This window comes from Castor canadensis, chromosome 19 (assembly GCF_047511655.1).
Source record: "Castor canadensis chromosome 19, mCasCan1.hap1v2, whole genome shotgun sequence".
NCBI lineage: Eukaryota > Metazoa > Chordata > Mammalia > Rodentia > Castoridae > Castor > Castor canadensis.
The window spans coordinates 8,412,402-8,438,187 of NC_133404.1; the positions used below are offsets into that span (position 1 = coordinate 8,412,402).

The following is a 25,786-nucleotide window of genomic DNA, read 5'->3' on the forward strand; positions in this document are numbered from 1 at the left end:
AGTTTCCATATCCTGTTCAGCAACATATCTTCTTTCTGAACTAGTTAGAGTAATCACACTTAGTTGTTCAGCAGTTCAGTGAATCTTAGAGCACAGTTTTTTTTTTTTTTTTTTTTTTCTTTTTAGGAGCATTGGCAGTACTAGAGTTTGAATTTAGGGCTTTGCACTTGCTAGGCAGGTGCTGTACTGATTGAGCCATGCCTCCAACCCTTTTTGCTCTAGTTATTTTGGAGATAGGGTCTTGCCTTTCGCCCAGGCCAGCCTGGACAATGATATTCCAATTTAAACTTCCCAGCATGGCTGGGGAGATAGCATGTGCCACTACGCTCAGTTTTTATCTGTTGACTTGTTTGGCCTGGATTGGCCTGGTATGGGATAGCCAGCTTGGGATGACAGGCATCAGGTCTCGCTAACTTTTGCTCCAGCTGGCCTTAAACCATGATCCTCCCAAGTTGCTAGAATTTCAGGCATAAGCTACTGGTGACCTGCTTTCTTTTTTTTGAATGATAGGGTCTTGCTGTATATTCCAAGCTGCTCTCAAATTCTCAATCCTGCCTCAGTCTCCTAAATGCTGGGATTGTAGGCATGCATCACTGTGTCTAGCTTCACAGACTTTTTCCTACAGATTTTTTTTTTTTTGTGGTGGTACTGGGATTTAACTCAGGGCATCACACTTGCTGGGCAGGCACTCTACCACTTGAGCCACTCCACCAGCCCCATCCTATAGATTCTTTAATATTGATAAACATTTACCAGGAATCATTGCTAATTACAGTATCCATATCCATTATTTCCAGCTTCCTTTTATTGTTCTCTACAGACAGTATTCATGGAGTAAATATTTTTCTTCCTCTCTATTTTTGAGAGACCTTTCAAGAGGAAGTTCAGTGTTAAAATGAGTCCAGTAAGGTTTCTTTCTGTTTCCTCAAATTCCAGTGGTTGCTCCCTGTGAGGTTGTCATGATTCCTGCTTTTGCCTCCCCTCCCGGGCTCTCCTCCATTTACCCCGTGCTCCTCTTGGCTCCCAGGAGCTGGTCCGGCTGCTCCAGCAGACTGTCCGCTCATCCCAGTATGACAAGTACTTCACGAGCAGTCGACTCTGTGAGGGGATCCCAGGGGACACGCTGGAGCTGCTCCACCAAAAGGATGATCAGATACTGGGCCTCAGCAGCCAGCTGGAGAGGTTTACCCTGGAGAAGGAGAGCCTCCAGCAGGAAGTGAGGACGTTGAAGGGCAAGGTGGGCGAGCTCAACGAGCGGCTGGGCATGCTGATGGAGACCATCCAAGCCAAGGACGAAGTCATCATCAAGCTCAGCGAGAGTGAGGGCAGCGTGGCCTCGCCCACCTCGGGGCCCTGCTCCCCCCTGGCAACCCCCACCAGCAGGGACCAGCTGGAGCTGGACAGGCTAAAAGTAAGAGCAGGGCAGGGGCTCTGGTGTGGGGTGGAGATCCCAAGACCCGTTAATGCCAGTGACTTCAGCCTAGAGGTACTGGTCTCTGATTTGGCCAGACAGCAGAGCAGCTGTGCCTTTATTTATTTATTTTTGTGACACACTATATCAGGACTTGTAGTCAAATAATTATTAGTGTCTCAGGAGCTTCCTTGGAACATGAAACTCAATCTAGTGCTGTTGTGATTGCTTGGAACAGTTTCAGAGCTTTCCCTCCCTTGCTTTCAGGTAGCTAAGACCTGCCTTTCTATCTGTCCCACCCTCGGGACTTCACTATTCAATGGAACCTACAGAGGTTGTTACCCGCCTGGTCTGTGCTCATGAATTTGCACAGCCTGCCACAGGGCCTAACGCAGGCCTGGGACAGGAACAATAGCTACTGTCAGATCAGTCAGAGAGGTGAACACCAGTTAGTGGCCTTTGGAGCCACTAACGGGGTTGATGGGAGTCGACTTCCCCTCTGCTCCCCTGTGCAGCCTGATGCCTGTGGTGGTTCTGAATGAGTTGTGAAATCTTTTCCCCAACATTTCTCAATAATTTTAACGCCTGTAGCTACAAAATTCACAATGATGAAGTGAAGTGGGGACAATTTGTGAAGAGGCAGGTGGTCGTGTGGATCCCAGGTAGGAAAGGACTTCATTTATCCTTGCTCTCCCTGGGGCCTGTGGGTGCCAGTTCCTGGGGCATCTATCCCTTTGCCATGCAGAAGACATTTGCACCTAACTCATGTCCGTTTTGTAGTGCCCCTGGAAGAATTGAAAGTGCTTGAGAGAGACAAGGGAGAGCCTGAGGGGTGCTTTCTGTTGTCTTCTTGTCCTTCAGTTCTGGACAAGAACTGAAGTGTTAGCTTCTTTGACCCTAACTGGAAAAATATGTATATAGTTTCCATGCATAAATAGTATTTTTCATATAAACAAAAGTGTTTGGACTATGTTTTATATATTTTGTTATTTTTGAGATACATCTTTTCATCATTGCTGTCATCGGCCACTCTTCTTGCTTTCTGGTTTTTTTTTTTTTTTGCAGCACTGGGGTTTGAACTCAGGGCCTCATACTTGCTAGGCAGGCACTCTTACCACTTGAGCCACTCCACCAGCTCTTCTTCCTTTCTGATTGGTTAGTGCACGCAGCCTTTAAAGAGTTCTGGCCTTTCGGAACTTACTAATTTTTTCTTTCATGGTCTCACATGGTTACTTTTTGTTCCATGGTATTCTGAAATGTGGACAAAATAGTGGGGTAGGATTTTACCACCCTGGTGATTAAAGTTCTTTGTTTTTTTCCATGCTTCCTTCCAGGCCTTTTCCATGTTTACATCATTCTTCCATTTCAAAGCAGGTCGACTTTTGTATTCCTTCATTCAACATTGTAGCTTATGTATTGCTGTGTTGCTGGGATTAACAATTTCAGAATTGCCCCTCTGCCAGGCCATCACTTGCTTCATCTTTGTCTTTCATCCTGTGTTTTGCTATCTCATGAATATCTTCATGCACACACCCTGCCTTCCTTCTTGGACTCTAGTCTGTTCTCAGCTACGTACCAGCAGCCTCTGTGCACATGGGGCTCAGAGTTTAGTTCAGAAAACACAGGCATAGAGGCAGAATCACAGCCTTGTAAGCACTGGGAAGGAGGGAAGTGGATACAGAACAGTGTGGGTGGTAGTTTAAACTGAGCTCTGGTCCTCAAGTCAGACTTGGCTGTGGGTGCGAAGCCAGTTTTACCACTTATGAGCTCTGACTGTGGACAGATGACTTCATGTGTCTGCCTCCATGTGTTCTGTGAAACAGTGCTGTCCCGTTAGGTATTGGAAGATTGGAGGAGGTGATCCATATAAAGCCTCAGCACACTGTGCCTGGCCCCTGGTAGGGTCTTTATGGTCAAATGTTATTGTGATCATAGTCTTCATTCTCAAGAAAGTTATAGACTTAAGTGTCTAAAACAAATTTTAGTTTAAAGACATACAAGACATTACAGGTAGCCCATGCCTACAATCTCAGCTGCTTGGAAGGTAGAGATAGGATGATTGTGATTTGAGGCCAGCCCAGGAGAAAAAACTTAGCAAGACCGTATCTCAGAAGAACAAGCTGGACATGGTGGCACATGCAGTAATCCTGGCTACGTAGGAGGTATAGGTAGGAGGATTGCAGTCCAAGGCTGGCCTGGACAAAAAGCTCAAGACCCAACCTAAAAAAAAAATAAAGCAAAAAGGGCTAGAAGTGTGGTTCAAGTACTTGTCTAGCAAGTACAAGGCTCTGAGTTCAAACCTCAGTAACTCAAAAAGAAAGATACAGCAGATGCTGACCCACCTTGTATCCCTTCGTCTCTGTCCGTCACGGTTGAGTGTGTTTTAGCTGCTCTCTGGCCCACCTTCCTTTGACTGACCTGCCTTTTAGTAATGTGTTTGTTCATTCTTCCAAATATGGTAGTTTTAGGGTGCCAGGAGAAAGGAAAACCATACTTTGGGCCAGAAAAAGCAGTCTGTTTACCTCCTTTGGGTTTAATATTTGATATCTGAGTACTCGTCCTGGTAAGGCTGAGCTGGTGTGATGCATACTAGAGAGCAGGGGGGTGGGATGCTGAGCATACAGGGCCAAGAGCCCACCAGGCCTGGCCCTCAGAAGCCTGTTCCCAGCAAGGCACTCAGTAGGTGGTAAGCTCTCCGTGGCTCAGCTCTTTATCCTGAGTTACAGATGGTGAGAATAGCTCCTTGAGAGCTGTGAGGATCAAAGGAGATCAAGACTCCTGTATGCCTGGCACAGAACATGTGTGGCCCATAGCACGTGCTCCATAAAGGTCACCATTTAAAGGGACCACTGGAACATTTTCAGTTCTGCATTCTGCAGGGGAAATTGTATACCTACTCTAGAGGTGATTTCATGGGAGAATGTCTGTGGACACATTCCTGGGGAATAGCAGTGGTCCCCCTCCTGTGACAGCATAGGAGTCTGCTCAGACCACCCTGCCCCTGCCCTTAGAGCTGTCTTGAACAGGATTTCTTCTGTGGTTGAGGAATCAGAAATTCCTCAGGAATTCTATGCACCAGCCTGTCAGGTTATAAAAGGGAAATAATACCCAGGTGCAGGCCTGAAACCCCCGCACTCAGGAGACTGAGGCAGGAGGATGAGTTCTAGGCCAGCCTGGGATATGTAGCAAGACCCTGTCTTTCTAAAAAAAAAAAAAAACTGAGAGAGAGAGGGAAATGGTTGGTGGAGGGTAGGAGGATATATTTATGAAAAACTGAACTTACAAGAAACATTCAGAAATTACTGCCTTAAAGGAAGTTCTAGTCTCTGAAGCTTCTTCAGTTCAGTTTGTTTCTATTAGGGTGTTCTCAAAAAAGTCCATCAACTTTATTTTCGTATCATTTTACATGAACTTCCCATCCTTGGTTGTTGGCTCTTTTCATTTTTCTTGCTCAAGAGCTGAGTCAGGCTACCACCTCTGCCTCAGCCAGGTGTGCACTTGGATTTGGCAGAACTTGTCACCAGATGTTAAGTTCTTTTAAACACAAAGTAAATACGGCAGAAGTTAACGGCTGGCGAATTAGCTGAAGGCTGTGCATCGTGTTTGTGGTTTTTTTCCCTCACTTGGGATGGAACCCAGAACTTTAGTACATGCTGGGCAAGTGCTCCACCACTGAGCTGCAGCCCTCATTCTGTTGTGCTTTCTTCTTTCAGTTTTTCCATAAGTTTGAGATTTTTCATTGTAAAAAAGTTGAGAATCATATTTTCCTCAATGTCTTATACATCTTAGGTTATAGATACTCATTACTAAGTGTAATTTTTAGTTAAGGGTTTCTGTATATGTTTACAGTCTTATGTAAACTGGATAAATAAACATGAGACCCTACAGAGAATATGTTCAATTTCTCTAATTAAAAAGGTACTTTTTTGTACCACATCAATAAGTGTGAATAGACAAAATAATTTCATAGATTTAGAATATAAGTTCTGTTTATTTCTCCTGTCATCAGTTGAGAAAAGTCACCACTGCTAAGTAGATATTTTTTCTATCTCTTCCTTACATCAGCAGTGTCTGCCTTCTTTCTGTTGCCATGGATGGCTAAAAGATTAATCAGAAAGTTCCTATTAACAACTTCTAGTTCCTTAGAACTTACCCTAACTTAGACTAGTGAGTGAAGCAGAAAGATGCTAAACACAGAGGATAATTAGACAACATTGAACCAGTGTGAACTGACGGAGCTTTTCCCCTAACAGGATAATCTGCAGGGTTACAAAACTCAAAATAAATTTCTAAATAAGGAAATTTTGGAACTCTCAGCTCTACGACGAAATGCAGAAAGGAGAGAGAGGGATCTGATGGCAAAGGTGAGTCAGGAAGGAGGGATTCTCTCATCTGATGGGTGGGAAGAAAGCTATTTTTAAGCAAGTGTGCTTTGAAACCAGTTGAACCACCATACTTGGAGAGATATGGCTACTTGAATCAAAATACACTGAAAACATAATTAGCACAAGCAGCTGTACTTCAATGATGAGGGAGAAGTGCTTCCATGTGACTCCTGTTCATACGTCTGCATTTTAATGGAATTTTCAGGGGAATAAATGAAGTGTAACTCCAAGGTCCCCCAGTTTAAGGTTATTTGGATTTTGATTGTTACTGTTTCATATTTCTAAAAATGGGGGTGGTGAGGATAATACCTCAAACATTCCAGTTGTAGCTGAAGGAGTTACAATCAAATGGCACCTGTGTATAGCTGTTACGTACCTCGTGCTGTTTTGAACAGACATCAGTGCGTCTTCCCAAACCTTACTCCTGCATATTTTCCAGGGTTCAGTTAATTTGTCTGATCAGATGACAGATGGGAGCTAGTCCTGGGTCATAGTATCCTAAGAAAGTTGGGGTGGCCTGGGGTGACCACTCGTGGCCCGTGTGCCAAGTGGCAAATGAATGGCACATGGCCTGGTTTCTGCTGCTTACGCCAACCCTGTTCAGGGGTGAGGCTTGTATTGGTGATGGCACCCTTGATTATCAGCACCCTTCTGTGCCAGACCTCCAGAAGGAAGAGGGGGCCACAGCAGGCCATTTTAAACATGGCAGGTGGTCTGTGACATACGTTAATCTCTTGTCTGTGTTGCAGTCTGTGTCTGGCTCACTTCCTAATAGTCTTGGGCTTGTCATTCATTGATTGCCTGAGGTACCTGTGGATTGCTTTTCCCATGTCTCTGTCTGAATGGAGATAACTCCCACATTCTCTGTAGTATTCTAGCCTGGAAGCCAAGCTCTGCCAGGTAGAAAGTAAATACTTGATACTACTTCAAGAAATGAAGACACCAGTTTGCTCAGAAGAGCAGGGGCCTGCCCGGGATGTCATAGCCCAGTTGCTGGAGGATGCTCTGCAGGTTGAGAGTCATGAGCAGCCGGAGCAAGCACTCATCAAACCTCATCTTGTCAGGTAAAGGTGCCATTGACTGTTAGGAGTAATCCACCCATTTCTGAAGTCCCTGCTTTCAACAGCAGTAGCTGTTCACAAAGGACTTTACACGACTCTGTGTGTCTTATTTGATACTCATGACAAGTGCTAGGTCGGCAAAACGCTTAGTATCCTCAGTCTTTCCCAGCAATCAAGGGAGAGAGCTAGGAGTCAGCCCAGGCTGCAGATGGCAAGACCATGTCGGAGTAGCCTCACTTGTGATCCAAGGAACGGGAGCCATTTCCTGAGACTTGGCTACACCCACATGGGATTCAAAACCAAAGGGGCCCACAGTGAAGAAAGTAGGCTTCCTTTTACAGGCTTGGGGAGCCTGCTGCAGTGCTCCAGAGCCCTCTGAGCGCTGATACAAGTCATGGACACACTTACCCCAAAATGCATGTAAGAATCTGGAAGCCATGATGAACCTTGGGTTAAGAACCCATACAACCTATTTGCTGGAAAATGAGACTCATGAAACGTTGAGCTAAGGAGAAATGTGCAGATTCTCTTTTTGGTCCAACCTACTCTTCTGTTTTTGCTCTCTGTCTCTGGGCCTTGCTTACTGCAGTCTCCTTTCTGCTTCTTTCCCCCTCCCCCAACCCCAGAGGAAGTGTAGCTTCCACTTGATATGCTCCTTCCTGAGGTTCCAGCACTTCAGCAGTGTCTGGGCTGCTCAGATGGCAGAAATGTGCTGTCAAAATGGGCCCAGTTCATTGTTACAGGACTTTTTTTTTTTTTTTCAAGGTTACTAGGTACAGGAGTGGTTTTTATGCAGAATCGTTTTTAATGCTCAGTGAGTGGGTGTTTCTGTGCTCACTTCACAAGTGAGGAAGCTGGCATTAGGAGGTGGTATAACTTGCCCAGGGCCACACAGCCTGCACAGCCCTGGCAGCCAGATTCTTACATGTAAGAGCACCTGCTTCCGTGCTGTGTGTGGCTGCTTTGCTCATAGTAGTTGGCCACGTGTGTGAGTTGTGCTGATATGTGATGTGTCCTTCCACATGCGTTAGGTAGCTCTTCAGCATTCTTTTTATCTGCTTCATAGGACATCACAGGGTGAGTAGACCACAGTGTCTGTTTCTTCCCCTTATGGAGGACACACAGGACCTTTCCATTTTTCCTTGTTATAGTGGTGCAGTGGACATCATGGTACATGGTGCTTCCCTTTGTCCAAGGGAAAGAGTGTTTCTTCAAGGTGTAGCACAGCAATAGAGTTTATATGGTGTCAAAAGCCTTTGTGTTGGTTTTCTAGTATTGCCATCACACCCTTAGTCTTAAAACAACACGAGTTCATTATCTTCTAGTTCTGTAGGTCAGAAGCCCAGCAAAGGCCTGACTGGATTGAAATCAAGGTTTAATCAAGGGCTGCCTATGCACAATAGTGAGATATGGTTTCAAAAAGATGTATTTTGAAGCATAAAGTTATTCACGTGCATATGTATGATGTACAAGCATGCACATTGATATTGCCACATATTTCAGTCTTTTGTGGTTTGCCATGTTTCCTTCTTTGCTTTTCACATTCAGAGAGAGAGAGAGAGAGAGAGAGAGAGATAGTTGTTCTAGCCCTATAAGCCAGGAGCTTAGACGCCTGGTCACATATCAGTTCCACATACACATGGACTGGTTTCTAAGTTCTCCATTTTGTTTCCAAGACTGTATCGTTTTCATTTGCCCTTTTTTTTTTCTTTTTTTTAAATCAACAGCGAGTATGATATTTACGGGTTTAGGACTGTCCCCGATGATGATGAGGAAGAGAAGTTGGTTGCCAAGGTCCGTGCATTGGACCTGAAGACCCTCTACCTCACAGAAAACCAGGAAGTTTCTACCGGGGTCAAGTGGGAAAACTATTTTGCAAGCACCATGAACAGGGACATGGCGCGCTCTCCAGAGATAAAAACCCTGATCCGCGCAGGCATCCCCCACGAGCACCGCTCCAAGGTGTGGAAGTGGTGCGTGGACCTTCACAGGAGGAAGCTGAAGGGCTGTGCTGAGCCAGGCTACTTTCAGACCTTGCTTCAGAAGGCTCTAGAGAAACAGAATCCAGCCTCCAAGCAGATCGAGCTGGACCTGCTTCGGACTCTGCCTAACAACAAACATTACTCCTGCCCCACCTCGGAAGGCATCCAGAAGCTACGCAATGTCCTGCTCGCCTTCTCCTGGCGGAATCCGGATATCGGCTATTGCCAAGGTCTAAACAGGTGAGTATTAACCCACAATGCTCCTGTCTGCTGCTCAGAGCTCCCAGGCACCAGGCCCTGCCTGACAGCCCCTCTCCCCAGCTGGCTGGCCAAAAAAGCCAGTATTTTAAGGGAAAAAAGGAATTATAGTAAGCTAGCTTTAATGTTGCAGTATCCCCCAGTTCTCTCTCAAACAACTGATTTCAGAAAGTATTAAGAACACAAAAGTTGTGGCTGGGGATTTAGCTCGGTGGTGGAGTATGTACTTAGCATGAATGAGACCCTGGTTCAATCTCCAGCACTGAAAAAAAAAAAAAAAAAAAAACCATGAAAGTCAAAGTCACTTGAAACAGGTGGGAGTCTTGCTATTATTATTATTATTTTTTTTTTTGGTAGGACTGGGATTTGACCAGGTGCTCGACTGCTTAAGCTACACCTCCAGTCCATTTTGCTCTAGTTATTTTAGAGATGGGGGTCTCAGGAACTATTTGCTGGGCTGTTCTCAAACCATGATCCTCCCGATCTCAACTTCCTAAATAGGTAGGATTATAGGCGTGAGCCATTGGTGCCTGGCAAGTCTCATTTTTTTCTTCCTTGTTCACATGTGGTTTTGATGAGAAGAATTTGATTTCATTAGTTGATAATCCATGGAGTAAAAACTCATGGTCACTTCTTGTTTGTGCAGAATCCTTGTGAATTAAGAAGTTGCTCAGCCCTCAATGGGCCTTAAACTTGCTTCCCGTTAGGCTAGAATCTCTACAGGTCCTCCATGTTTCCCTGCTTCTGTCAGCAGAGGACACCAAAGGCTTCTCAACTTCTCATGGGAATCTAGACTCATCATCCTAGAGATGCAGGGCCAGGATGAGGCCTTGGGAGGCACTGAGACCTGGACCTGCCTCTTAGTACTCACCTGATCTTGCCTGACTGGTACATTTCCTGCTTCCTGCTGTCATTGCAGTTGTCATTTCATGCTGGGAAGAGATAGTAGGTAATTAGGCTTGTTAGAAGGACAAAGTAGGAACAATGATGATGCTCTCTGTGTGTACCTGAGGAACTCTGTAAGCCACCTGCATGACTTGAGTTTTGAATGTTAACATTTATTCTTGCTGCTCAGAAGCCTTTCTGCTCCTGACACATCGTTTACAACTTCTGAAAGCTGAAATGCTGTGAAACCAAGGGATCCTGATGTGGACTTGGGTGTCTGGAGTGCAGTAGTGCCCTGTGTCCCTGGTGGTGTCATGGCATCGGCTCTTCCAGGCAGTCAGGGCTTTCTCTCTGTTCCTCCGCCTGACACTGACAAAACCTCTGAATTTTAGCTATTTTTTCTTCAGAAGGGTTGGAACGTTCATGCCTTCTGAGTACCCCAGCTGCAGTAGGACAGCCTTAGCCATCTTGAAATGACTTGAGGCTGTCGTCTTCAGTGTCAGTCCGTCTAAGTGTTGTCCTCAAGGACAGTCCTGAATGTCAGGCTCTTTACTTCCTCTTCCTGGCACCCTGGATGCTGTGGATTTGGTTTTGGTGCTTCCTGGACCTGTTTTTCTCTCCTTTCTTCCATCTGCTACTTGCCACCATCCCAGTCTGTGTCCCTTTCAAAGTGACTAGAGGCATCCTTCTCCCACCTAGCCCAGTGCTTCCCCCCACACTTCTTTTTTATATTTGAGGCCGTTCATTACAATTTTATCTAAGAAAGGGGGAAAAAGCAAATCCTGAGAAAGGACTTGAGAGTTTTTCTTATGAATGATATACCATTTCATGTCATGGGCTGAGGTTCTTGGATTTCAGCTAGGCAGAGAGGGGCTTTTCTCATTCCTCTGCCCTAAATGCCAACTAGGAGCCAGACTTGGAATTACCAGATAAGTAATCTCTCTGTTTTGTTTTTTTTTGTTTGTTTTTGTAGTACTGGAGATAGAACTCAAGGTCTTGCACATGTTCACATGTTAGGGAAATGTTCTACCACTGAGCTGTAACCTAAGTCCTGGTTTTTTTTTTTCTTTGCAGTATTAGGGACTGAACCCAGGGTCTTGTGAAAGCTAAGCAAGTACCAGAACTATATTCCCAGTCTCCCAGGTACTACCACCCACCTTTTTTGAAGCAGAGTCTCACCAAGTTGCCTAGGCTGGCCTCAAACTTGCAGTCCTCCAGCCTTAGCCTCCCAAGTAGCTGGGATTACAGATACATGCCACCATGCCTGGCAGTAACCTCTTGATTAGTGGCAGTGTGTGAACAATTAGACCCAGGTTTCTATTATGAAGAACACAGAAGTTGGTACATGTAGTTGGTCTCCCTTCCCACTCTAGGTCAAAACTGGGTAAAGCTCTCTTTGGAAGCCCCTGGGCAGGGTTTCTGTGTCTGCAGCCCTGTTTCCTTCCTCCAGCAGGAAGCAGGATGGATGGAATCCGGGAAGTTGTTTACACCATCTTGTACTCTGTTACTCACATTCACATTCATAACTGGTCTCTATGCATAAAAGCATTGGTTGGAACTACTTGTACAATGAACTCTAAGAATTAGCCATATCATCAGAATCTTTTCTTTCTTTTTTTAGCAGAACTGGTGTTTGAACTCAGGGCCTTGTGCTTGCTAGGCAGGTGCTCTACCACTTGAGCCATGTTCCTAGCCCTTTTGCGTTAGTTATTATTGTTCAGCAGGGGATTTGAAATAGGAATATTGCCCAGGGATAACCTGTACATGATTTTTCCTATTTATGTCTCCCACATAACTAGAATGACAGGTGTGTGTCACTATGCCCAGCTTACTGGTTGGGATAGAGTCTCACCTAACTTTTTCCCCAGGAGCCCTCTAACCATGATCCTCCCACTCTCTACCTCTCAAATAGCTGGGAGTACGTGAACCACTGTGCCTAGCCCTAACAGCATGTTTTAAATGAGACTGGTCAATCATAGAGAAGTAATTTCATCTTTGAGAGGACAAGGGGAATGTAGCTTTGCTGCTCAGATTTTAGGGAATGCCTCACATTGAGGAATACTTACGTTCTTCCTTGGAGAACTAGACATTGTTTTGACCGTGAGAGAGAAAGTGGCTTCAGCAGATTGATCAGTGAAGACTAGAAAGGACCTTGTTCTGCATTTGCTTGTAGATTGGTGGCCGTGGCCCTCCTGTACCTGGAACAAGAAGATGCTTTCTGGTGTCTGGTTACCATCGTGGAAGTTTTCATGCCTCGAGACTATTACACAAAGACTCTTTTAGGATCCCAGGTACTTTTTTTCCCCATTCACTCTTTATGTTAGCCTATATTAATTGTTCATAATTACAGTTTTCATTGTGACATTTTCATACCCAGGTGCTTTGTAATATTCTGTGCTTCAGTCACTAACTTGTAGAATTGTAGCTGAAATGGAGGAGGCTGTGTACATGATTCCAGCCACTGATCCTTGCAGACCCTGATCCATCTCAGAGCCTGGACTCCATTGTCTGTGAGTGAGCTGGGTTGGTTCATTCAGCTCACTAAACAACAGTATAGAGACAGACCAGCCCTGCAGACCTGGTACCATGTTCACTGCTCTGGCCTCCCTTCCCTGGGCACAGAGCCTCATGGCAGGCGGTCATAACCCAGTGACGGTAGAGGAGCCTGGTGTTAGCTTAGGTTCTGCAGGTTGCAGGTACCTGTAGGGAGACACCTGTGAAGGACGAAGGATCAGCTGGGAAGGCTGTGAGAAGGAAGGAGGGTTGAGAGAAAGAGCCTCAGATGAGTGTGGTCCCGAGCCTCTGGGAGGCTTGAGCCAGGCTCAGCTGCTAGAGGCACCACTGGGACATGGTGCCTCAGTGCCCTGCTGTGCTCACACAATGACTTCTGGGAACAAACACACAGTGATGGACCCTGAGGGGCAGTGAGGGGCAGCAGTGGGACCAGCTGTCACCTCCCATGGTAGATCTGAGCGGCACGTGTCACTCCCTCCACACCAGGGTCAGGCTAGGATGATGTGGGCCAGGAGAGGCCAGATTGCCTAACTCCACCTGAGTGTCCTGCCTTGAGACTCAGGGTGTCTTCCAGTGTGGGCTGTCTGCCTGGCCCTTTCTGTGCTTCCCAGCTGTCTCAGTCTCAGTCTCAGCTCTTGTTTCAGTTCCTTTTGTTTCTTCCCAGCACATGTAGATACTCAGACTGAGAGCGTGGTGTATCCTGGCTGCCCACTGCATGCCATCAGCACCTTCCTGTGTGTCGTGTGCCTTTGTAACCCTCACATTTAGAACCTATTCTAGTCCATTAGGCAGATGGATATAATGCGTCATCCATGGGCAGCCTGTGAGGCTGCTCTTAACATGGGGATGGCTTTTTGTGTGCCATCAGCCCCAGTTCTGGGCTTTGCAAACCCCTATCCAACTGCCTTTCTGCCAGAATCCTGGGTCCTAGCCCCCTGCCCACAGCTGCTGCCCAGCTGCTCACCGGCTTCCCATTCTTGCCAGCCATGATAAGTTTATGCTGTGTGCCAGACATTGCTAGGTGCAGAGGACACAAAAATGAATGACACAGTCATCCCATGTCCTCCAGTGCTTGGCAAGGGAGAGGGTAAAGCAGAGGCCTGGGCAAGCATATACTGGCAGCCTGGTCCCTGCCCAGCCCTCTGCCAAACCCCCATCTCCCATCTCTGGCAGCTTCAAGCAAGGCACCGTCTACCACCCAGTTGGGAGAAGAGATGTGTACACGGATCCCCTTCCACTTCAAAGCCAGATAGATGTCCTGGCCCCTCAGATGTCTTTAGCCTCCCTGGGCAGAATGAATCCAAGTGTTATCATTTGGTCTCATGGTCAGCTGTCCCTCTCCCTGACACTGATCCCCATCAACAGAGACTTGTGAAAGTACAGACAGATGTGTCATTGTTGTTTAAATGTTGGGGAATGGAACAAGCAGAAAAGTACCATCATGAGTGTGTGCTGCTGACTGCTCCATGGGAGAAGGACACAGGGAGCTGTGGGGAGTGAGGCTTCCTGCTGAATGGACACCAGGCCTGGCGTGTCATCATGGGGTCCTCATGTGCACCAAAGGATGGTTTGGCAGCTTGAAGAACCCTTAGTGGTTTGTGCACTGCACTTATCCAGTTTCACAGGTCCAGGTGCATACCTTCTGCACACCAGCAGGGTGTTACAGCGTTTTAGGCACTTTGGTGTTTAAGAAAGTTACTTATTTTTCATTTCAGTCAGTTGATATCTTTGAAATTTTATTTCTTCTAGTCAGAAAGCAAATTGGCCACAAGGTACATTTCAAGCCTGAATTCCAGTATTTTGTTGTCCTTTGTGTACACTAGTGCATTTAGAACTTTTTAGAATAATTTTAAAGACGTTTTTAGCTTTGTTTATTTATTTATTTATTTATTTTTTTCTGATAGGGTCTTGCTATGTAGCCTAGCCTGGCCTTAAACTCGAGATCATCCTGCCTCTGACTCCCAAGTGCTGGGATTATAGCAGTGTGCCACCACATCCAATAGCTTTTAGCTTTACACGTTACTTTGCCTTTTAAATTTTTAACCTATTTTTTTCTTTTTTGGTGGCACTGGAGTTTGAACTCAGAGTTTCATGCTTGCTAGGTAGGTGCTCTATCACTTTAGCCACTCCACCAGCCCTCTTTAAAATTTTAAGTTAAAGCCTGGCATGATGGCTCTCACCTGTAATCCTAGCTACTCAGGAGGCAGAAATTGAGGGATCAGGGTTCAAGACCAGCCCAGGCAAAAAGCTGAGCCTTCATCTCAACAAAAACAAAAACTTGCGTATGGAGGTGTGTGCCGCCATCTCACCTATGCGTCCATCTATGAAAGCAGCATAAGTAGGAGGATCAAGGTCCAGGCCCACCTGGCCAAAACTGGAGGCCCGGTCTCCAAAGAACCAAGCAGAAGGGCTGGAGACGTGGCCACATGCTAGAGTGCCTGCCTGGGCCTGAGTGCAAAAGAAAAAGTTTAAACTAAATTTCAGGTAGTAGTGCCTACTTGGTCCTATTTAACTGTACTTTTAAAAGCAAAAAAGCAAAACATTTTTGATTGTTAGGACTTCTTTTAAAGAAAAACAAAACTTCAACCAAGAAACAGTTGACTTTTTAATGTTTTGGATTGTCCTTACAAACATTTACAGGATGCTAATTTACATTTGTCTAGATTGTTTCTGGTTTTTTAAAAATTCCAGTAACCCCAGTAGTTTCATACCTGCTGTCCCAGCTTCACAGATGTGCCATTAAAAGTTTCTCAAGTCTCTCAGAGGTTTATTCCTGTAGGACATAAGCATCCCCGTAGTTTCTGGATGCTGCCAGATTGCCCTCTAAGTGGCTGTCCAGCTTATGCCCAACCCACAGCACCCAAGAGGGCATCATGCACTACTGCCTTTCATGAATGTTGAGGACACCATTTGACATGGAGTTGGCTGTGTCACCTTCTGTTTGTCCTCCAGGGTCTGGTTTCACCCATTGTGCCTTTGCAGCTAGCTACTCTTCCTGCCTCATTGTTCTGGAAGTTGCTCTACTCACCTGTGGTGATTCTTCCCTGCAACCCACAGCCTCGACCTGGGGTCTCCTGATAGAAGTGCCTGGGGCATCAGCTCAGTCCTGGCCTCCTCCAGCCCTCATTCCTGTGATCTGGCCTCAGGGCAGCACAATTCTGCTGTCTGTGGGCACTCAGCACTGTTCCTTATCTATCATGGCCAGGTGTGACAGGTTCTTTAGGCGCCACCTCCAAATGATTTAGAGCCCTGTGCTCTCATCCTGCTTTTGCTCTCCTTTTGCTTCTGATTTTCATCAGCTCCCTCCAGCCCTGTCTCCCTGTTGTGATGGAAGGACAGACCCCAGGATACCTGCCCTTCTGCCGACAGCCTTGAGGCGCTTCGCATAGCCACTGTGGGTAGAGAAATGGGTTAGAGGGTTGGTGCTAACCTCCTTTGTGTGTCAGATGAAATGAATTAGACTAGAGTTGAAAGTACTGAGCTCCACTGTATGAAGTTAAGTGCTGTTTTGTGAAACTTTTTTTTTTTTTGGGGGACTGTGGTTTGAACTTGGCTTTGTGTTTGCAAAGCAGGCACTTTATCATTTGAGCCACATCTCCAGTCCATTTTGCTCTGATTATTTTGGAGATGAAGTCTCTTTCACAAACTGTCTGCTCGGGCTAGCCTCAAACCTTGATTCTCCTGATCTCAGCCTCCCAGGGAGCTAGTTTTACAGATGTGAGCCACTGGCAACCAGCTTGTTTTGTGAAATTCTTGTTTCTGTTTCTATACACAGTTGACTGGGTCATGGTTAAAGTTGGATGTTTGCGTGTGGGTCACAGACAAAGGCAGGGAAAGTCCCTGGCTTATAGAAGGGTGCCATGACCCCTCAGTGTGATAGAGTCACCTCTGGGACTGGCTTCTGCCAAGCCGCCCTACTTTGCTTTCCACCCCTCCCACTGAAGCCTGGGCTCTGACTGTCAGTGCTGTTTCTCTAGGCTTGACTGGGACCTGTCCGTGGGCTCCAGGGCACACATGGACACATCTTTACAGGCCCTGGCCACACTTGCCATGCACCCACTCATCTTTTACGTCCTGTGGCCAAAGCTGAACCTTATTCAGCCCCTACCCAGGCCTGGCTCCTTGTCTGAGCTTACACAGCACAGCTGTAGCCACACGTGGCCTGTTGACAGGCGATAGATGGTTTTCCCATCTTTTCTAATCCCCATAACAGCCAGGTAGGTGAGAGAGATACCACTGACTAGTTTCCAGAACTATTTAGAACATCATTTGCCAAAAGCCACCCAGCTAGTAAGAACTTAAATCTACACGGAACCCTCCAGTTCTGGAGTCTTTGCTCCCTATGCTGCCCCATTCAGCCTGCTGAGTATTTGTTGCGTGGACCTATGTGGTAATGTCACACTTCCTCTTTCACTCAAGACTCATCTTTGTTGTTGGAGGGGGTGGTTCTGGGGTTTGAATTCCGGGCCTTGCACTTGAAGATGGGTGCTCTGTCACTTAAGCCACACACCCTGCCCTTTTTGCTTTAGTTATTTTTGAATAGGGTCTTACATTCCCCTATCTAGACCTCCTGCATAGCTAGGATTATAGACATGAACCACCATGCATGACTTCTTTGTTGTGATGGGGTCTTGATAATTTTTTGCCTGGACTAGCCTCGAACTGCAACAATTCCGATCTCTGCCGCACATGTATGAGATTACAGGCATTAGTCCTCAAAACTCATCTTGATCCAGGTATCTGCCCAGGATTTAGCAGTGCCTGTGTTTACAAGTGGGTGGCAGGGTCAACTCCATCCTGATGTTGTCAGGCTATAGGTCCCCATACCCTGTGGTGGGTGTTGCTCCATGACACCTGATGGCACCTGCAGTATGAGGCCAGCTGTCTCTGGGCCACAAGGCAGTCTGGGTCTGAGGAGCTCATGATACGGGTTTGGAAGAGCTGTGTTGCTCAGTGTCTCCGTGGCTCCACCCTTGGTTCTCACTTCAGCATCTGTCTGTTTGCTTGCCTGGTGTCCTGGCAGACCCGGACGTGTTCCCTTCGTTCCCTTTCCAGGTGGACCAGCGCGTGTTTAGAGACCTCATGAGTGAGAAGCTGCCTCGGTTGCACGCCCACCTGGAGCAGCACAAAGTTGACTACACCCTCATCACATTCAACTGGTTTCTGGTGGTGTTTGTGGACAGTGTCGTTAGTGACATCCTCTTTAAAATATGGGACTCTTTCCTATATGAAGGACCAAAGGTGGGTGTGCTCAGCCGAGCTCTCCTCAGACATCCATCCGCGATGGCTGTGTGACAGGCAGTGTCCATGGGTGAAGAGAGGCTGGTTCACCTGGAACTCATGAGGTTAGCGTAGCACAGAGTGCGCTTGGCATACTGTACCACTGGCGGGCTGGAAAACACTCATTTGTTCATCCCTGGAAAAGTCTGGGCTGGGCGTGAGGCTCAGGAGTCCAGCACTTGCTTGGAGTGAGTGGGCCCTGTGTTCAGTCACACAAAAAAATCAGTGCTGGGCCCTGGGAACTTTGATGGTTTGTGGTCCGAGCCTCGCCTTCTGTTGGTATCCCCACTGTGTGCATGAGGAGCTGAGGCCAGGGATCTAAAAAGCACAGAATTGGGGGCAAGCTCAGGGAAGCCAGCTTCAGAGCTGGCTCACTACCCGTGAGCCTCCCAACTCATCTGTTGTGTGAAAAATTCGGGTTTTGCCCGAGTAGTACATTTACAAATGAAAACGTATAACTACAGGTATGTCATGGGGTCCTTCTTGTTGCTCTTCTCAACTTGTTCTAGATCCTTCTCAAGGTGCTTTATGCATATCTAAAAAGTTCGTTTAACTGCTGTCCATTAGAGATAATTTCATAGCAGAACACCCGGGTCTGACGCATACGTTTTGTGTAACTAGTATTCCTTGTACACATGAGCCAGAAGTCCACACAGCAGCGCCCCCAGTTGCTTGCCACTGCAAACTGACTCTGACTGCACCAACTCTCCTGAGTCTTGCCTTTCTCTGTGTGAGCCAGGGCCACTGTAGGCTCAGCCCAGAGCTAGAAGTGCTGGGCCGAAGGCTAGTCCATCCATGGTGTGGAGGCAACGCACATTGCCCTTGTCAGCTTATACTCCCATGGCAGCTCTGGAGTGTGCATTACCCCAGACTCAGGCTTAGAGTCCAACATGGCGCACTGCCAGCTTTATAATCAGCCCACCATTACTGCAGAGAGCTTCGACCAGGGTGTAACTTTGCTCCTTTTGGGCCATGGGTAAGGGTGTGAAGAGGATGAGGACCAATTCGGCTCCCACAAATAACATTCTCTAAGCAACAAAGTGCAGCTTGGCCCAGGCCACCAGGGCCCTCAGATGTGGAGAAAGCAGCTTGTTCCAAAGCTGCCTGGATGCAAAGCCTTTCAGAGGTGGCTTTCCAGGCGGTGCTGCTGCTGCTGTTGGGTGAACCCTCTAGGACAGGGGGAAGTCCAGCTTCCCCAGTGCATTCCCCAGTCTCAAACAGAGGCCTCAAACCAATCAGTGAAGGTACTGATTGTCTTCCACCATACCCAGTTAGGGATCCAGATCCTCGGGCACTGCCAAGGTAGAAGCTGCTTCTGGAGCTAGTTTTCCCAGACTTTGAGAGTCAGAAACCATTTTGATTTCATGTAAAAATGTCTTCTAATCTGTTTTCTTTCTCAGCTAGAAATGTCAGCTGAATACAAGAGGGTTCCATCAAAGTCTGCTTACTGCACAGGGGAATTTTTGGTTTGGGCTAATTTTCCTGTGGAAACCACCCCTCAGGTTGTGTCTGTCCCAGATGGGGCCATGCTAGGCACTTCCTGGGGGAGGCCTTCAGCCCTCCATTCCAGAGTCCAGGCGTGTGCCTGGAGCCATTGTGTGTCTCCACTAACAGGCTTCCCGGCCTTCCCACAGGTTATTTTCCGTTTTGCCCTGGCACTTTTTAAATACAAGGAAGAGGAGATCCTGAAACTGCAAGATTCCATGTCCATCTTCAAGTATCTCCGCTACTTCACTCGCACTATCCTTGATGCTCGGTGAGTCCCCAGAAGTCAGGAGAGCAGGACACCTGGCCTCCCTCCTGTCCTGTCCTTGCTGTCTTCAGACTCAGAGCCATCCTGCCATTCCAAGTGAGAGAGAGAAGGAAATAGGAAGGGCTGTGGCCTTGCAAAGACTAGAGAGGAACTGAAATGAAGGTGGTTTTATCCTTTACCCAAAAAACAAGTCCCTCCTTGCAAACACAGTAGTCTGACACTTCTGCAGCATTAGCTGAGTATCTGCTGTGTGGAGGGCCTGTGTCAGGCACTGAGACATCAGGTGAGGAACAGCTCCTGACTGGAAAACCTTGTGGGGAAACAGGCCTCCTTGGTTATGCCATGACAGGGAAGCCCAAGCTGGAAGAGAACTGGGTTGAAAAGGGGGCAGCTAGGGACAGTGTGCTGGGCAGAGGCACCACAGGGCAGAGGCCTGGGAGTAAAAGTGTTTGGGAATGGTGGAAATGCACAGCCGGGTGAGTGCCAGTGTACCTGGGCTCATGGCTGGGCTGTAGCCCAGCTGTACCATCCAGGCTCTTGTACACTGTGCTGAGGCTTGGGACTTCATACTAAGAGCGCTGGGAAGTCACTGCAGGGTTAGGCAAGAGACAGACATGTCAGATTGGGGCAGGACTGGCTGCTGAAAGACCAGGGGTAGTGGCTACTAGAGGGGTCCAGGGAAGAGATCTAGAGAGAAGTGACCTCAGAGACTGAGAAAGGGGGGCACACTGAAAAGAGTAGAGGATTTGAACTTGGAAGAACCCTAGGTTTCTGACTTTGGTAGCCAAGTGTTCATGAATCATTTTGCCCTGTCCCTACCCAGCCATATGGCTACTTCCTGTTCTGTACTACCCTTGTCCCCATGTCCCCTGGGCCACAGTTGGCTGCTCTGGCCCTGCTCTGAAGTGGACACTGGCAGCAGAGGTGGCTGACTGAGGCCATTCCAGACTTGAAGGTCATCACTGTTAGGAATTTCCTCTTGGAAATGTGTTTTTAAGAGTCAGGCTTGTTGGTACACTAATATGACTTGGTTTCTGCCCAGTGAGAAAGGCTGTCTGAGAATAACACTGCCTGGGGTGGGCCCTGAGGGGTTTTGTTAAATCTCACGTTGGTTGGGTTTAAATTGACAGTGAACTCCCTCATGGCAAGCACTAGTGCTGGGTTGAGAGTTATCAGTTCTGGAGGACGACCCTTGACAGACTGGGCTGATTGTCGGCTGCCTGAGGAACACTCCCTCCTCCCCAGTCAGCCAGCCCTTCCTGTCTCCACCCAGCCCAACTGTGCAGCTTGCACCCTGCTTGCATGGGCCTGCAGCGCCACCTAGTGAGCGGCTCTGGCTTTGGAAAGTCAGCCACCAGAACTCTTGTTCCCAAATATTTCCAGAGTGCCAGCAGCTTGCCTGGCATCCCTTGTTAAAACCAAGATGCCTTGGCCCCTCCATGCTGGAGCCCAGTGGTTCAAGAAGTACACCACATTGATTGATGGTTCCCAGGAGCAGCAGTGCTGTGGCACATTGGTTGGTCTTACAAAGGAGGGAGGGAGGGAATTCTGTAGCCAGGTGCATTGAGGAGAAGTTGGGAGAAACCATGTTGTACAGGACTTCTGGGAGCCCCAAAGGGCCAAGCATCACAGGGCAGTGTCCGATTTCCCCAAGTACCTCAGCCTGGGCCAATGTCCAGTCAACTCCTTCTGATCAGAGGAGGAGTAAGGAAAGTAGTCATTTCATGTCCTGGTGCAAAATATTAGGTCTCTGAGCCTGTGGCTCATAACTGTGAGAAAGCTCCTGGTGCCCAGTCCTCAGCCAGCATTTTGTCTCCCAGAGATCCTCCTGAGCCACATCAGGAGAGCTAGGCACAAGGCAGCAACCTGGGAAGTCCACTTTCAGGTCACTGTGGCCAGACTTGCCCTAACCTTGGGCTCATCTGTGCTAGAATACACTGGGATCATGGCCTTTTTCCGCTTCATCTCCTTGTAGGAAAATCCGCTAGATTAGAAGTAGGTATGTCTGAAGAGGAGGTGTTGTAAATATACAGCAAGGACATCCTGTAGTCTTCACTCATACACCCGTGCTTAAGCGTAGCCCAAGCCGCTGAGCAGTGCCTGGAGCAGATGGCTTGCCTCTGATGGAGACAGGGTGGAAGAGCTTATAACATGGTATTCCATCCATCTCGGCCTTCCTGGGACCCTCGAGTTCATGGGGCCTTTGGCTGACAGGCAGGGAATGAGCTCCTGCTGTTGGGAAGTAAGGCTGCTGGGCCTGGCAGAGTGAGGCGGAGGAAGGGGCCCCTGAGCGCTAGAAAGCGTAGCCAGGCCTCAGGATGAGTCTCAGCTCTGCTTTTATTGAACTTCTGACCAGTGGTTAGAGGCGAGTTATCGCAGCTTTAAAATGTACTGTCACTTGGTGCCATGGCCTGCGGGTGATGTGAAATCCTCAAGCTGCATGAGTCTCTGTAGACTTCCTGGCAGTGGTCACACTGCTGATGGGACTGACTGTCGTTACCAGCTTCGCTCGGGCATTTGTCTGTGTCTGGTTGATCCCAGGCAGAGTCTCCTTAGTACCTGCAGTGTCTTGCCTGGCACTGGCCATGCAGACTCCTAGTCATTAGCAGTTGCCGAAATTGAGCAAGGCGCTGTTCCCAGTCAAGGAACCAAGTACCCCCCACGCCCAGGGAGGTAACGCTCCTGTTACCCCAGTGTGCAGCTGAGGAATCAGACCAAAAGGGGGGCTCACCCCCCCCCAGTCACACACACATGTGGTAGAGGTGGAATCTGAGTCCAGGCAGGCATTCAGGCCTTCCCCTCAGCCACCGTACCTCCTTGCCTCCATGCAGGAGGCAGGCCTGGCCTCCCAGGGTGACATTATTGCATCAGTCCCAGCACAGGTGGCGCCCCTTACACCCTGCCAGGCCCGTGGGCTTTGCTGTAGTGGTTGCAGTGGTGCCATGTGAGCTCTCACTGAGCTCTGCCCTTTGTCCCTCCAGGAAACTGATCAGCATCTCCTTTGGGGACCTGAACCCCTTTCCCCTGCGCCAGATCCGGAACCGGCGTGCCTACCACTTGGAGAAGGTCCGGCTGGAGCTGACAGAGTTGGAAGCCATCAGAGAGGACTTCCTACGTGAGCGGGACACCAGCCCTGACAAAGGCGAGCTGGTCAGTGACGAGGAGGAGGACACCTGAGTGGACCTCCACCCCAGGATGCTGTTCTTCTTGTCTTCACAACCAAAGTGTGCCAAAAAGGATGACTGCAGGGACTCTGCTCATTTAAATGCCAGAATGTAACATAGTGGCCTTGGGACCTGCCAGGCAGGTGTCCAAACCCAGGCTGCACTTTCTCATTACCCACTGGGGGCAGGGGCCGACCTGTTCACAGCCACCTCCACGGCATGCATTTGATCACACACACCACAGTCATGCTTTCTGCTGGTGGGCGACACTCTCCACGGTCACCAGTCAGCTGTTTCTGAGAGTCTGTTACATCATCTGCAGTTGTGTGGCGTTTCAACTTTCGAGAACTGTCCTTTGCAGGGCACTCCCCATGTTCTTTCTTTGTACATGGCAGGCAATTGTGTGCACGTTTTAAACTGCAGCACTGCAGAGGATGCACACGGCTTCAGAGCGTGGCTGCTGCGTCAGGTGGCAGAAGGTCAGTGTGAGAAGAGGGACTTTCTAAGAAAAGCAAGCACATCCCTTGTTCAGAAGCAGCCTCTGCAGAAAGCTGGAACCTTCTGCTGATGGCTGCAAGCTGCCAGCCCCACTCACTTCTGGAGTACCTTTTCCCCTCTTGTGCACAGCCTTCCACACTGGCTCCCACCTGTATGGGGCCTGGCTGTGCCATCAGCTCCCACTCTTCTCACTGCCATCTGTGCTTGCATGTCAACACCTGCTCTGTCCCATTTCGCCCTGAGCCTCTGCAGAAAGCTCTTTCCTTTGGAAGCTGACTTGTGGAAGCTGTTCTCCAAGTGTGGCTGGGTGGGGGTTCCAAGTAAACTGCAAAGCAGGCCCAGCCCTGGCATGGCCCTGGCTGAGGGGACAAGAAGCCTTTCGGGGGTGGCTTTGCAGGGCAGTGGTGCAGCTGCTGGGTGAGCCCTCCTGGACAGTGGAAACCATAACTTCCTGGATGGCCAGGTCTTCTGGTACTTCCTCTGCCTAGCCAGCAGTTAGGGAAGGCCTGCAGCTACCAGTGTTCTGACCTTAGAAGCACATTGTTTGGGACCAGGGCTTGAGTGAGCTCTCCCATACAGTCCCCTCCACACTGCTACCCAGAATGTCCTCAGCCAGGATTGGGGGGTCACTGTGGTCTCTGACATGTTAGTCTGCCAGGACAGTTTGAAACCTGGAGAGAGGTTATGAGCAAGGAAGGCCATTTTTACTTATTCCCACTGGGCCATCCCTGATGTGTGGGTGATGTGAGAGAGCATTTTCTGGCACAGTGTTATTTGAACACAAGAGAAACAATCATAAATGGAATATCTTACACTAACTAGAAAAAAAGTCGGAAATAATCCGTAGTTAGTATAAACACAGTCAGACTAAGAATTGAAGCATGGCAGTTTCAAGAAGTGCTTTTTCTGTAACTAGGGTTTTCCTATATTTTACTGTCAACTTTCTAGTAGTTTTAGGACTGAGTTGATATTTCAGCAGAGAAGTTGCTTTATTTCTGACTGTAGAAGGAGCTGGTTTCTACATTTAGCCAAAAGCCTTTGCCTCTTCAGGCGTCAGAAGTACGTGTTAGCCTGCAGCCGTCTTTGGGAGTGGCTGTTGGAGGCCTGGCTACTTGAGGGAGCTGTGAGCTGGCAGTGGTCTCACCACTATCCTCTGGGCTTCTGGGACCAGATGCTGGAGCCCCCCACTGCCACCCTGAGACGTGCGCCATCCGGGGACAGCTGCCGAGGAGGTGCAGTGGGACCGCTCTGATGCCCTCAGTTTTCAGTTCCCAGAGACACTACCCCAAATATGTGTTGGGGCTGACATTCTCCCCTTGGGATGGGCTTGTTTTCTCTGGCTCGTCCTAGGAAGACATATCTTAAAAGCATCTGCTGGGGCTGGGGTATAGCTCAGTGGTAGAGCACTTGCCTGGCATGTGCAAGGCCCTGGGTTCAATCCCCAGCACTGGAAAAAAAAGAAAGAAAAGCACTGGTAGGGGTGGTGGGGGCACCAGGACTGGAGCTGTATTCAGGCAGCTGTCTTCTGTAGGAGGAGCAAGAGAGACCCCGCCGGGAGGCTCTCCTCCCTGAATACAGTGTTCCATGTCCAGAGGGCTGAGAGGGAGTGGTTGGCCTGCTTCCAGTTTGAGGACAGGGTGGGGTTGACTCCTCTCAGAGCTCTGAGTCCCACACTTCCCTTTCCCTCATCCACCGAGGAGAGACCTGCTTTTACCGCCTCGAGGTCCCCTACCTCCACTGGCCACCCTGGCAGGTGCCCCTTCTGGCAGGGGCTGCCTCACGCTGCTGGTCATGCAAACCTTAGCTCAACACACAGCTCGTGGCCCCTGCATGGTGGTCCTTGCCGGCTGAGAAACCCAAAGATAGCCTCCGGCCTGCTGGCCCAAGTACACGTGCCAAGGTGAGGGCAGCAGCCTCACCTCACCATGGGAAATGCAAACTTCAATCAGTGTGGTTTTATCTGTTGAACCTGTTAATACTTTTGTGTATTTTCACTACAGTTTATATTTTTATAGACTATATTTTATCAAGGTTTTTCTAGAGTCTGTACAACTATTTTATATAACAAGTTCTATTTTATGTGCACAACTGCCTTGTGGGTATTTATGTAAACCTGAGCCTCTCAAATTGCTCTTCCCTTGTGTGCCACCTTTTACCTCTAGCCTCTGTCACTGACGCTCCCTTCTGCTCATGCCAGGTAGCCTTGGGGGCTACTTGTAGTAATGTGACAGTCGAACCGTAGCAGCCAAGACAATTACTGGAAGAATTCAGGTTTCAGCTGCGTTACATTCACATAGGAAGTTCTCCAGGCAGTGCCCGGTAAGGTTTAATTGGATGGAAGTCCCCTCACGTTGCACAGTGCTGTCTTCCCAGGTGCCGGGTCTCTGGGCGGCTGGGCTGCCCCGGGAGTCCCTCAGGTGGAGGCTGGATGCAGGAACCCGTGCATGCCACTCAGTGTCCACCTCCGCTGGGTAGCTGGAGGACACAAAGGGGTGCTGCCAAGTGACTGTCCTGTTACATCACAGCAGCTTCTGTGCTGATCTTCAAGTCAAAGTATGGAATTGTAAAGGAAGAAATAAACTAATTTGTATAACA

General features: G+C 48.3%; 1 protein-coding gene across 5 annotated transcripts in view; it reads left to right on the top strand.

The window, feature by feature from the left end:
• The window catches only part of Tbc1d2b (TBC1 domain family member 2B), a 72,716-nt gene extending 46,930 nt beyond the window's left edge, over positions 1 to 25,786 (top strand). For 2 of the 5 annotated variants that reach the window (XM_074061791.1, XM_074061794.1), the window contains exons 6-13: positions 1,028 to 1,411; positions 5,665 to 5,775; positions 6,667 to 6,860; positions 8,585 to 9,079; positions 12,156 to 12,273; positions 17,552 to 17,737; positions 19,411 to 19,532; positions 22,511 to 25,786. In XM_074061791.1, coding sequence (XP_073917892.1) covers positions 1,028 to 1,411; positions 5,665 to 5,775; positions 6,667 to 6,860; positions 8,585 to 9,079; positions 12,156 to 12,273; positions 17,552 to 17,737; positions 19,411 to 19,532; positions 22,511 to 22,706 — 1,806 coding nt within the window. In that variant the 3' untranslated portion in view covers positions 22,707 to 25,786. Of the gene's footprint in view, positions 1 to 1,027; positions 1,412 to 5,664; positions 5,776 to 6,666; positions 6,861 to 8,584; positions 9,080 to 12,155; positions 12,274 to 17,551; positions 17,842 to 19,410; positions 19,533 to 22,510 lie in introns of those variants that run through there. The other 3 variants (XR_012444021.1, XM_074061792.1, XM_074061793.1) reach the window with 3 other exon arrangements.